Here is a 13,591-nt window from a genome sequence, read left to right as displayed (position 1 = left end):
CCACCCCAAGACTTGAGCCTCCTCTACAATCATTCTTTTATTCAATAAGCCTTCCCCCCAGCTCTTTCTCCTCTTATCCTAAACTTACATATCTTTATTTGGAATCCTCATGAGCTCCTGTCCCAAATCTCCAGCTACTTGCTGGAAAACTCCATTGGAATGCCTTGTAGGTATCTTAAACTCAAGAGTTCAAAGCAGAACTCATATTTTATACCCAGTCCACCCTTCCTCCAAACTTCCCCATGTCTCTTGAGAGTACTCTTTCCCTCCCAGTTATCCAATTTCATCATCTTGGAGTTTTCTTTGTTTCCTTTCTCCTTTTTATTGCATATCCAAAACTGCTAAGGTTAGTTGATTCTACAGTTATCCCTTCCACATCCCAGGGATTAGGAGCATTTCATTCTCCCTCCTCCCCACAATGATCTGGAAAATCTAGGTAAATTTTTTTGGCCCTCCTTTCATACCAGAGAAGAATTCTTGAGTTTTTTTCTTTTATTGTTGTGAGAAATAATCCATTTGGTCCTCTGCTCTATTTTAATCAGTATTAATCAATTTGATAGAATCATATCAAAGTTCTGTATATTAGGCCCAGAGCTGTGAGCTGCAGATTCTAAGTTCACTTGATTAATTATAGAAAGTTAACTAGAGGCCCTTCACTCTTATTTTTCCTTGTGACCAAATTCAGAGTGTCAGAGGTAACTCAATTGCATAGAAAGTCCTTTAATTTATTTTTGTACCTCTGGACTGCTCTCTCTTGTCCAACACAACAAGCAGGTGACCATCTTAGAACCATTTAGCTCACTGACTGATAGCTTCTACAATCTTCTCCTGCATAACCTAAGGAGAAGCTCATCCATATTGTGAGGAGATATTTCTTACTTCATGATCCTTCAGACATGTTATTTTGCTTACTTTAGTTTATGTGTTATATGTCAATTGATGGAATTATTCTGTATTTGGCATGATTGTTCTTGAATGTCTAGAAATCTAGCCTATAAAAATAGGGCCCTGGGAGAAGGAGACTTCTCGGATTGTGAGGAAGATGTGGTCCATTTTTTTGAGAGACCACAGACCCTTTTAAAAAGTACCATTGGCTCAGAGCTGTGCCTCAGTCTCTTATTATAGGAGGAACAATTTTAATCCCCACATTGTAAAATTTGAGTTGATTTTATACAATACTATATGTATTTTTTTGTATTTCTGAATTTTTCAATTTTTTTCTGTGTCATTTGCATGCTTTCTTGTGTTTGCTACTTCCATGAAATTTTCCCCAGATTTCCATTTAATTTCTTATGCTGACCCATGATATGATGAAGCTATGATAGAAAAAGTCACAATGTGGAAGGGATAAACTTTAATGTTCCTAAGGCTCAGATCTGATCATGGCACTTCCTTAGCCAAAAAACTTCAGTGTTCCCCATTGCCTCTGCCTCCAGTCTGGCTCTCTTCTACTTTCCCAGCATTATTTCATACCTCTTATCACTAACTTCTTATGTTCCAGATGAATGAGACTCTTAAATTTTCCTTAACATTATATCTTCTACCTTAGTGTATTTGCACCATTTGTCCCCCAAGCCTAGAAAGCATTTACCTCTTCTTTTTAAAAAGAACCTTTTCTTCCTACAAACCTTATCACCTGCCACTTCTATAAAGCTTTGCCTGATCTCTGCCCACCCCACCCTCCAGTTGTTAATCTATTCTTTCCTCAATTTTTCCTAATATGATACTTATATTGATTTGTGTTTATATTATGTCATCTCACAAGAATATAAATTACTTGATGGCAGCCATTGTTGATTTTGTCTCTCTCTCTCTCTCTCTCTCTCTCTCTCTCTCTCTCTCTCTCTCTTTCTCTCTCTCTCTCTCTCTCTCTCTCTCTCTCTCTCCTCTCTCTCTCTCTCTCTCTCTCTCTCTCTGTCTCTCTCTCTCTCTCTCTCTCTCTCTCTCTCTCTCTCTCTCTCTCTCTCTCTCTCTCTCTTCTCTCTCTCTCTCTCTCTGTCTCTCTCTCTGTCTCTCTCTCTGTGTCCTCTCTCTCTCTCTCTGCTGAGGCAATTGGGGTTACACACAGCTAGGAAGGGTAAAGTGTCTGAGGCCACATTTGAACTCGGATCTCCTAACTTCAGGTATCTTTACCTCTCTAAGCCTAGCATAGTGTCATGTATATTTTGGGGATCCAGGCTCAATTTCATCAGTTGTATTAAAGTGTATTTATTGAGTTAGACTTAAATGATATCTTCCTATACCCCTTTTATCAGTAGTGATTTGAAATTTTTTCTAATAGTTTATTTTGTAACCCTTTAAATTACTTAAGTTTATAACATTGGGTATTCAAAGTATTAGGCTGTAAGCTCTTTGACATTTTATCTAAACTGTATATCTTACCCAGAAGAACTACAGAATTATTTGTATACTAGGTGGGTAACATGGTACTTAGCAAGTATTAGTACTTAATATATAATAGGTAGGTACTTAATAAAGTTGTTGAATCAGGGGCAGCAGAATACACTGAGAACAAGACCCACCCCAAACATGAAGCTTTCCCAACCCTGACCATCTGAATTCTTTCTTTCTTTACCTCGTGTCAATCAAGCCCAGACCGACCCTATTTATACCTATTTAGAAAAGACATCAATTACATCAGACACTAATTAGCTGTGTGGTCTTAGGCAAGTCAATTAAACCTGTTTGTCTAGGAGGCAGCTAGGGATTCAGTGGCTAGAGTGCTGGCTTATCTGCCTCAGATACTTACTAGCAGTGCAGCCCTGGGCAAAGCACTTAACCTCTGTTTGCATTGGCAAACTACTCCAATATCTGCCAAGAATGGCTCACAGGGTCTCCATGTCATACTTCATAGCTGGATGGTACAATGGATCAGAATGCTAGACCTGGGGTTAATGATGGCCTATCTCTTAGAGTTGTTGTAAAGATCAAATGAGATATTAATTATGTAGCACTTAGCATAGTACCTGACTCATAGTGCTACATAACTATTATTATTATTATTATTTCTTCTCTTCCAGCAGTAGGGGATTTGTCCTGAGAGATTTGGAATTAGATAAATCAGAAAGAGTGAGTTGTAGAAGTATTACAGATAATTAAAAGATTCCAGAGGCAAGGTCAGGAGGGTAAGATCTAGAAAAAAGCATGCAACTTCCCTGTTTCTTCCTCTGGGAAAATAAATCAATAGTTAATAGTTTGAAAGGGGCTGAGCATTGCTTAGGAATTTCTTTTTAGATCTTAAATCTCAGCATGACTTTAAAAAAAGGGGACTGGGACAGATTTGGAATCAGAGAGTATGAATCATTTACTTGTTCAGACAATTGGGTTGCATCTGATTCTTTGTGACCCCATCTGGGGTTTTTTTTGGCAAAGAGAGTGGTTTGCCATTTCCTTCTCCAGCTCATTTATAGATGAGGAAATGGGGTTGCCCATGGCCATACAGCTAGTTTGTAGCAGATTTCAACTCTTGAGTTTTTCTGACTTCAAGCCTGGCTCTCAGTTTACTGTACCACTTCACTGCCTACATTTTGGGGGGAAAATAGCAACCACAATCATCTTGTGTAAAGCTCATTTTCTTCATTCTTCATAGAACGAGATGGTTTGACAAAATGGCCTCTAAATACTAATGAGGATGTGACAAAGAATGAGAGCTGGGAGGAAATTCTGAGATTCACAGGATCATAGGTGTAGAGACACACAGGGCTTCCATTAGATATTTCCCTAATGGGAGCTTTTGGTCTGTAGTGTTCTGGAATCTGAAACATTACAATGCTATCTTGCTGAGATTGCTGCCTTCCCTGTCTACTCTGAACACTACCAGGATAATTTTAAACATGTTTTTCTCAGTTTTCCTGCTCAAAAGCCTCAAATCTTTTGATTTATGTGGTCAAATGCCAATTACTTTATTTAATTTCTAAGGTTTTCCACTGAGTCTTATCTACACTTCAATCCCATCTTCAGTCTTCTACCCTTAATTCATTAGCATCCTTCCTTAATAACTTTAGTGTTAGCCAAATTAAGCAGTTTGCCTCCTCAGAGTAATTGGTTTATATCTGCCCCTCCCTTCACATATTGTTGTGCCACAGTTCCCTTTTATTGTCCTGCCTCAGTTTCCCTAAATTGTTGTGCCTCAATCCCCTTAGTTGCAAACCCCACTCCAGTTCATCAGGATTGATATAACTCAGGGCTAGTTACTCTAAGGTTATAAATTGTAAATGTGTAAACTCAAGATAAGGGGGAGTTCAGATTTCCTGGCTCCTAACTCCTCCTAAATCATCAAGAATTTATGGTCCTACCCCCCAACCTGTCAGAACCTGATTGATGGTCCCTACCTAGAGATTCCCACTCACCAGAGTTTGGACTCCACTCCTTGCCTTTGTTTAGCTATCTGAGCTAAGAGCTATAAATATGTCATTGAGAACTCACATTCCTGCTGGATACTGTGAGATGAGAGTCCAATCCAGTCAATCAATTAAGCTCTCCCATAAATGAAATACTAAAAACTCTCTAAACTCTATCTTGTCTCAATTTCTCCATCATTGCAATATGACCTCCATCTATCATTTCTGTTTGAAGCTTTTTCCTCCTTTTCTCTCCACTAAAATCTTGCTCAAAACTCACTTCTTCCAAAGACACCTTCTCTAACCTGTCCCCATCTCCATTTCACCTCTTTACTTTATGTACTAGGATTTCATTTTTTATTTATTTATATAATAGCCATTTATTTGGAGCTCTTATTTGATATCAGATATAGAACTTGGCCAAGAAACAGACATCTGAATACAAAATTGTAGTCTAAAGGATATATCATTTACTTAGGCCCTTACTTTGACTCTATTTACTCTTAATTTACAGACAATTCTAACAATCTGGATCAAAGTAGTGTAAAATGGAATTGCTAGGTAGGCAATGGGATTATTGCTTGAATACTTCCTCCAATTAGAATGTAGGCTTCTTGAGGGCAGGGATATCTTTATTTTTTATTTTGCTCTTAGTGTATTGTAGAAAGGTGAGATCACTTTAACATAGTCACCTCATTTGGTCTTCTATGCAAACAGCTAGGGCTAGATAGTGCAGAACAGCTGCAACTTATAATGTTTTAACAGTTTTCTTCAATCCAGGAGTTACAGATACCAAAGAATCCATAGGCCAAGCTTTTTTTCCCTAGGGATACCTAGCCTATATTTAAGAAGACAGCATAATCTAGAATCAAGTTTAGAAAGATTACTATTATTTAAGGAGGCTTCCTGTTTTGAATTTGTTTTTGTTTTGAAGGGGTGGCAATTGAGATTATGTGACTTGCCCAAGTTCACACAGCTAGCATGTGTCTGTGGCCAAATCCAAGTTCACACAGCCAGTACATGTCTGTGGTCAAATTTTCACTTAGGTCCTTTTGACTCCAAGACAGTCACTCTATTCACTGTGCCATCTCATTGTTTTTTCAGCTTTGAGTCTGGAAGAAGTTTGTTCCAATTACTTGGAAAATTGTCTTCCTGTGGGATGACTGATTATCCAGAGATAGTAGATAAATAAGGTATTTCTGTTTCTTGTTTTATGAGACAATGTAGTATAACAAAGGGAGCTCTGAAACGAGCATTAAAACAAACAGATACCAGTTCAGGTTTGACTATTTACTGGGAGATGACAGGAAATTGTGCTTCTTGGGTTCTCAGTTTCCTCTTCTGCAAAATGAGAAATTTAGGCTCAATGATTTCTAAGATGCCATCTCATTCTAAAACTTATGACTCTGAGCAAATCTTTTAACCTCTCTGAAAGTCTATTTACTTTTCTGTGAAATAAGAGATTGGTCAATGACCTCCAAGGTTCCTTCTAGGTCTAAAATTCTTTGGGAGTCCTCCAAGAAAAGCTTCCCCTTTCTAATCCTCTACTTCTTAGACTCTGAGGGGGTTTTTCTGTGGCTGTCTTCCCTTGTAAATCTCTCCCCTCAATCTGTTACCTCTCCATCATTAAGGGGTAGCATTTCTCAGAGAAACACAGTAGGCACACAGTAGGTGCTTAATAAATGCTTATTCTCTTTCCTTCACCCTTTTGAGAAGGTGGGGCCTGGGAAAGAACCACTTTAGTGTCATCATCCTTCTTTCTCTCCTTTATTTTCTGGGACAGAAAAGAGAGATAAGATTCCAGTTGAACCATAAAATAACACTCAGCACTCATGAGAAGGCTCTACCCCTCACCAGTCCCACATGGAGGGCCACTCACGGAACATTGTCATGAACTGCTTTGGGTTGAAGTTCCAGTAACCCCAATTGGTTCGGTAACCGTGCAAAGTAGCATATTCCTCATGGTTGTATGCAGGTTCTGTGCCAAAGGTGTCAATCACCCGGAATCGACACCTATCAGAAAAAGATAAGGGTCGTGGTCAATAGTCTACCTGTCTAGGTCTACATGTCATGGAAATCTTTCTGGGGATAGTCTAGTCTTTGCCTCTGAGGAAGTTCTGAGCTTCTTACATCGTTACGCTGTATCTGACTGTGGGATGAATATCCCACATATAGGGGAATATTTTCTTGGGTGTGAAAGAAAATTCAGGGAAACTGGAAAGTCTGTTCTTTGGAGAAGCAAAGAACAAAACAGTTCTAGAAGTTATTCTCTAGAACATCTTTGTTGCTTCCATTCTAGACAAGTTCTTACTTAACTCTGTTAAGTTTTCTATCACCTTCATCTCTGACTGCCCAATAAAGCATGTGCCTGGATGGCCCAGAGAAATCTTTTCTATGAAGGATTCTGCCTTTCAGAGTAAGAGATCTGACTACAATGTAATATATCACACAGCTACACTTAGACACAGGCGCACAATGATAGTTTTTCTTAACTGAGTCCAGCAGGCCCAAAGGAAGGGAAGAAATAGACTCAGCATTTTTTTCTCCAGAAATAGAAAAAAGTCATTAAGCTTTAAACGTCCCCCAAAAGGAGTCTCATCTCCCTCCTCAGAGTCCCAGGCCGCTCTAATGTGCTTGTTCCTCATAACAAAGAAATGTTGATGTTGGCATTATTCCTACTGTGAGAGATTGAAGTTAGGTGAGGGTGCAAAAGAGCAGAATGAACTCAGCAATTAATTTTTAATAAAAGCAATAATGCAGCCTGTCACTTTTTTTACTTTAATAAAATCATGTGGGATAGTCAATGGGATTAGAGAAAATGTAATAAATAGCAGGACTATCTGTGCTAAATTCAATTCCATATTTTGCTGGCTGTGGATATACCAGGGAGTGATTCCATTTGTCTTTCTCAGGACTGAAATGGATATGGAGGATGTGAAAATGGAGGTTAGATAAGGGTGAGGGGATGAACTGCTGGAGCGATGGAGCAAAGATCTGGGAACCTCTGTTGACTGTCTTTAGATTGTTGCTATTACTCCCGGATTCTTTTGCCCCCATCATCAATATCACCTGCTTTGCCAGCCCAGTAGCATTTTCTTAGTCCTCCAAAATGAAAGCAAGTAAGAGCAAGGACACTGGATGGATAGTTCAGAAAATGCCAAAAGATCTGGGCAAAGTCTGAATTAGGCCTTGTTCAGGTAGCAAAAAGGCAGCCAGGGAAAGAAGGAAAAAAAGACCAGAAAAATGTTTGCATTCTTCATCTCATCTATACTCAAGTATATCATGATGGGGCAGGCAGGTGGGGGGGGCGGATTCTGTTTCTTTTCTATTCTGGTTAGATTAATGATTGAAAAACAAATGATAGCTGAATTGAATTTGTACACTCCTCTAGCATTACCTCATCCTATAAGGAAAGATGTTCCCTTCTTACAAAAATGGCTTATGAGACCAATCAGTGCAATAGGGAAAATATAGGAGATAGAAGGAGGGGATTTATTCTTAATCATATAGGACATGGCATTAGATAAAATGTATGTGCCATGTAGTAGAGGCCCCAAGGTCACTAAAAATACCTACCAATCTTAATGAAAGTGGAACAAGTCATTCTGGTAAGACAGCCTGAAAAACTTAAATTACTTTCAGTTTTTTTTTTTTTAAGGTGAAAAAGGGATACAAATCTCATCCAGATAACTTCTCATCTAAGCAATAGTTTCCTAAATGGACTCAACCACATTTAATAACCCTAGTAACTCCTATAAAGCACCTCTTTAAACTATAGCATTTACTAAAGCATAATACAACTCTTCCCCCACCCCCTTAACAAAAGGGCAACAACAAAATAATGCTGGAGGTCAATCTGAAAAGAAAGGACTAGAATCTGAAAGCTATAGACCTGGAGTTTATAGAAAAGAGTAAAGTCCTGGATTTTAGAACTTTTAGAGATCTTATTCATATGTTGTCCTCCACCCTCCCCACCCTCACTTCTGTCCCAACATTTGCCTCTTACCTGTATTTCTTGAAGGACAGTCCCATGTGCTGTTTCATTTGCTGCAAGCCATGATAGTCAGTGTAGATGAGGTCAAACGGCAGGGGTATGGTGAGTGGACAGCTTCCCCGGCCTGGCGGTACCCCTAAGTTACTGAGAAAGAAACCCTTCAGAATTTGGGCCAACTAGGCATGCAAGAAAGGGCAACTCTGCCCCAATCAAGTCTAGGTCATTAGTAATAATAAAAAGAATAGTGTTCCAATTTGTTAAATGAGATTTAATTTTATTCAAAAAGTATTTATTAAGTATCGAATATGTCCCAAGTACTATACCAGGTGATGGTAATATCAAGACAAAAACAAAACAGTTCCTCTCCCAAGGAAAGGGAAAAGGAGGGAGAACTTGTATGTAGAAAATTAAATACAAAATATATTAAAAATGGATATATTTGGATATATTTGCTGAGGCTATTGGAGTAAAGTGATTTGTCCAATGTCTGACTTCAGGGCTGGTACTTTATTTACTGTGCCACCTAGTTGCTCATAAAATTTTTTTAAGGGATATTAATAACTGGAGGGGGGAATTAGAATATTCTTTGTTCCTTCACATGAGCTAAGCTTTAAAGAAATCTAGAGATCCCAAGAAGCAGAGGGGAGGAGAAAGCCTTCTAGGCCAGTGCAAAAGTACAGAATGTGTATATGAATGTATATGAGGAACAACAAGTAGATAGACCAGTTTGGATACAGTATGTGAAGGGAACTAATATATAATGCCTGGTTAGGTAGACTGGAGCCAGATTGTAAAGGGCTTTAAATGAAACAGGAGTTTCTATTTGACCCATAGCTGAGTGATTATGCCTTTCAAGGAACCAGCTCCGTTGAGTAGCTGAGTGACTTATCTAACATTGAAACAACTTCCCACAGTAAATGTCTTGGTTGTACTGTTTATTAAATTTAACTTAAGTTCAAGATTGTGATGACAAGCTGAGCTTTACTTCCTGAGTATGTTTGTAAAGAGAAGGGTAAGATACTAAGAGCTAAAATGAATCTTTGGTTTCTTCTCTCCTTTTGAGAGTTTGTTTTCCTCATAAGTTGCTGGTCACTATTATGGAAGGCTGACAAGACTCATTTGCAATCCTGTGTGTACAAACCCTGGGGGAGTCTGAGGCTGTCTTTTGAGATGAAATCGCACAGAGAAGACACTTCCCCACCATCACCTCCTCCACTCACTTTATCCCACTGTACAAATAGAATCACTTTGGTAGGGAAGAAAATTCAGTACTTCTAATCTAGACTCAGAGTTTGGCTCCCTACTATCCTTCTAGAATTAATTCACATCACTCCCCTTCACAGACTGTCTGTCATCTTCTTCACTTCCTTCTCCTTCCCCCTTTTCTTTCTTCTTTCTTCTTCTTTCTTCTTCCTTATTTTTCTTTCCTTCTTTCTTCCTTCTTCCTTCTTCCTTCCTCCTCTTCTTTTGTTCTTCTTCCTTCTTTCCTCATCTTCTGCCTCTGTCTCTCTCAATTGGAATAGATTTTAATTCAGGTTCTCTGACTCCATTACCTTCCATACTTGACCCAGCTACCTTCCATACTTGCCTTTCAAAACCAACTCATCATTCCTACTTTCTCACCTTCTATATATTTTTCAACCCCTTACAATTAGGCTTTATCCCCATTCTATTACTCAAACGTGTTTGCCCAAGGGTATCAGTTTCCAATTGCTTTGCCAGAAAATCATTCTGAGCTCACTTTTCTCTCTTCAAAAATTTAATTTTTACTTATTAACAAATACTTATAAAACACCTACTGTGTATTAGACACTGTACTAAGCACAGGAAATACCAAAAAAAAAAAAAAAGGCAAAAAACAGCCCCTGTCCTCTAGGAGCTCAGTCTAATATATGAGACAATATACAAACAACTATGTTCAAACAAGACATACATAGGATTAATTGGAAATAATTTCACAGGGAAGCAAAAACTTTAAGATGGATCAGGAAAAGATTTCTTGTCAAAGGTAGGAATTTAGCTGACACTTAAAGGAAGCTAGGGAAGACAGGAGGGAAATAATTCTAGGCATAGGGGACAGTCAGTGAAAATTCATGAAGTGAGGAAATGGAGTGTCTTGTTTGAGGCACAGCAAGAAGGCCAATGTTACTAGATCTCAGAGTTCATGGAAATGAGAAAAGTAGAAAGTTGGAAATATAGGAAGAGGCCAAATTACAAATACACCGAGTATTTTATATTTAATTCTGGAAGTAATAGGAAATCACTGGGATTTTTTTTTTTTAAAGACAGGGATGATATAGTCAGCCTGCATTTTAGGAAGATCACTTTGGCTTCTGAGAGGACGATGTCTGGAGTGGGAAGAGAAAACCAACCAGAAGACTACTGCAGTATTCCAGGAATGAGGTGATGAGGGGTATCAGATCTGGTATCAGGGGAAAGTGTCAGAAGAGACTCTGTGTGTGTATGTGTGTGTGTATGTGTGTGTGTGTGTGTGTGTGTGTGTATGTGTGTGTGTGTGTGTGTGTAATACATCCCCCCACAGAAAACAGAGAGATGTTATAAAGCTAAATTTGAGAGAAATTGGCAAAATAAAAAAGTTAAGAATGACACATAGATTGAGAGCCTGAATGACCGATAAAGATAGTGAAATATCCTATGGATTTTAATAGGGAGAGTAGGAAGAGAGGAAACTTTGCAGGAAGTAGACTCACTTTTTGTGAAACTACCTTCTTTCCTCTTAGCTTTCTGACCAGTCCTTCAGTCTCCTTTGTTAGATATCTTTTAAATTATTCTCTTTTAATATAAGTGTCTCCAAAGCTCTGCGGTATAGTTTTCTTTTTTTTTTTTTCCTCTTAATGCTTTTTTTTGGTAATCACATTTGCTTCTTTGGGTTTAATTATCATCTCTGTGCAGATGACTATAAAATCCATAAATAAACACCTAATCTTTCTCCTGGACTCCAGGCCTGTCACTGACTGAAAGACATTTTCAGCTGCATGTCCCAAAGGCTTCTCATACTCAGCAGGTTCAAAACAAAACTAATTTTCTTTCCACCCTAAATCCAATATTCTTCCAAACTTCCCTAAATCTATTAAGGTCACTGTTTTCCTTCTCATCTCCTAGGTTTGAAGCCTTTGAGTCATTCCCAGCTTCTCATTTTCTCATCTCCCATATCCAATCCATAATCAAGTATTGTCAATGTTCTATCTCTAGCATTTATCCCTTTCTCTCTACTTGCAGATTTAAAAACCTTCTCCTCCCAGACTGATTTTTTTATGAAGGCAAATTAGGCTTTTAAAAAAATCTCAATTCTTACTTAGCCTTTAATTACTGGATGGGCTTTGCGTCAAACTCTAGCCAAAAATACCTATTGCAAATGGGTTGCATCACCAGTTGTCTTGACCTATGTCCCCACTGGACACCATGCCTGGAAGAGAGAATTAGACTGATGACTTTGCACAGCTTTGCCTTACTTAAATCCAAGTTACTTCAAAGTCAAGATATCACCCTCTTAATGTCATTGTTCTTTTTCCTAAAGCACCAATAAAGGATAAACAACAACAATAACAGCAACAAATAATACCAACCTAGTTCAGGGCCTCATTGGCTTTCACCTGGACTTTACTAGTTGGTCTTTACTTTTGGTCTCTCCCTTTTCCAGTTCAATTTTCACACTGCTAACAAAGTAATCTTCCCAATGTTCATATCTGACCTCATCATATCTTTGTCTGTGACTCTTTGGGGCTCTCTAGTCCCTTGGGGATTAAAAGTTCCTTCAGTTTAATATTTTAAATCCTTTCCATCTGATTCCAGAGTACCTTTCCAGACTTGTTTCACATTACTCCCTCCCTGGCACCCCATGTTTCAGCCAAACTGGCTTATTTGCTATTCTTCCCAACCTGACATTACATTTCTCTGTTATACTTTGGCAACAGACTGTCCTGAATGCCTAGAATATATTCTTCTTATTTCTACCTCTTAGAATTCTTAACCTTCTTCAATACTCAGCTCAGATGTTACCTCCTCTAGAAAGATTTTTCTAATTTTCCTAGTGCTTAATTTCCTCTCTTCAATTTATTTCAGTTTAGTTATATGTAAATATTGTATCTCTGTAGTAGAATATAATCTACTGAAGGACAGGGCTTATTTTTCATTTTGTCTTTGTAACCCCTTTACCTAGTTGTTGATATTTATAGCTTTGAAAATAGTTTTTGATATTATAAGCTTTGAAAAGTGTTTCATATGCATTATCTCATTTGATATACACAAAAACTGTTATCTTTAGTTTATAGATAAGGAAGCTGAGGCTCAAATTATTGACTTGTGTAGGGTCTGACCTAATATTGTGTCTTTTTTGTTGTAGCGATATGGTACAATGTTTAGAGAGCTGAACTTGGAATCAGGAAGTACTGAGTTCAAATCTGAACTCAGACACTATGTTACCCTGAGTAAGTCAATTAATTGCTGTCTGCTTCAGTTTCTCATGTATAAAATGAAGTAATAATGATACCTACTTCCCAGAATTATTATGAAGATCAAATAAAATAATATTTGCAAGATGCTTTATAAATCTTAAAGCCATATATAAGTAGAAATATATATGAATATCTATAATATATAAATGCTAGCTAGTATTTTATTATTATCAAAACCGTATTTTTATAATCATAAATACACATGGAATTAATTAATGGATTTGGATGCACACATTAACAGGAATAGGGAAATACTTTTAAAACCACCAAAGATGCCCACTTTGAGTCTCAGTTTACTCATCTGTTAAGTGAGATCTATGCATTCTATGAGTATAAGAGTCATATCTATGAAACAGTCCTGCTGTCATCTCATATCTACTAGTCATCCTATCCTTACACCTCATTAGGAAGTCTTATGGGAGCTTTATGACCTAGCCCCTTAATGGGGAGAGGTTTAGAGGAATGATAGTACTGATTGAGATGTGATATAATGTGGTTCATGGAAAAAACCAATGGTCAGGGCTATCTAGATTTTGATCATGTCTCCAGTTTTTAAGCTATGTGAGTTTGAACTAGTAATTTTCTGGTTTCTTTGTCTATAAAATGAGGGGATGCTTTTTACAGATATGAAATCATTTGCAAATAATAGCATAAATAGTGGGCATAACTCCCAGTACCCTATTACTCCCCAGACTTTTAGTTTTACCCCATCATTCTTAGCGTTCAAGAACAGGGACTTCCAAATTCCTTTGACCTGTGATGCCTTATCATTCCCATAATTT

The 13,591-nt window shown here is 37.9% G+C and overlaps 1 protein-coding gene across 4 annotated transcripts in view; it reads right to left on the bottom strand.

The window, feature by feature from the left end:
• Positions 1-13,591, bottom strand: part of MGAT5B (alpha-1,6-mannosylglycoprotein 6-beta-N-acetylglucosaminyltransferase B) — a 125,844-nt gene that overhangs the window by 26,450 nt on the left and 85,803 nt on the right. For all 4 annotated transcript variants that reach the window (XM_074260219.1, XM_074260218.1, XM_074260221.1 and 1 more), the window contains 2 exons: positions 8,347-8,478; positions 6,220-6,353 (listed from right to left, as the gene is read on the bottom strand). In XM_074260219.1, the coding sequence (XP_074116320.1) occupies positions 6,220-6,353; positions 8,347-8,478 (266 nt within the window). The remainder of the gene's footprint in view (positions 1-6,219; positions 6,354-8,346; positions 8,479-13,591) is intronic.

Source organism: Sminthopsis crassicaudata, chromosome 4, assembly GCF_048593235.1.
Source record: "Sminthopsis crassicaudata isolate SCR6 chromosome 4, ASM4859323v1, whole genome shotgun sequence".
In the NCBI taxonomy this organism is placed as follows: domain Eukaryota; kingdom Metazoa; phylum Chordata; class Mammalia; order Dasyuromorphia; family Dasyuridae; genus Sminthopsis; species Sminthopsis crassicaudata.
This window is presented reverse-complemented; position numbering and strand designations above follow the sequence as displayed.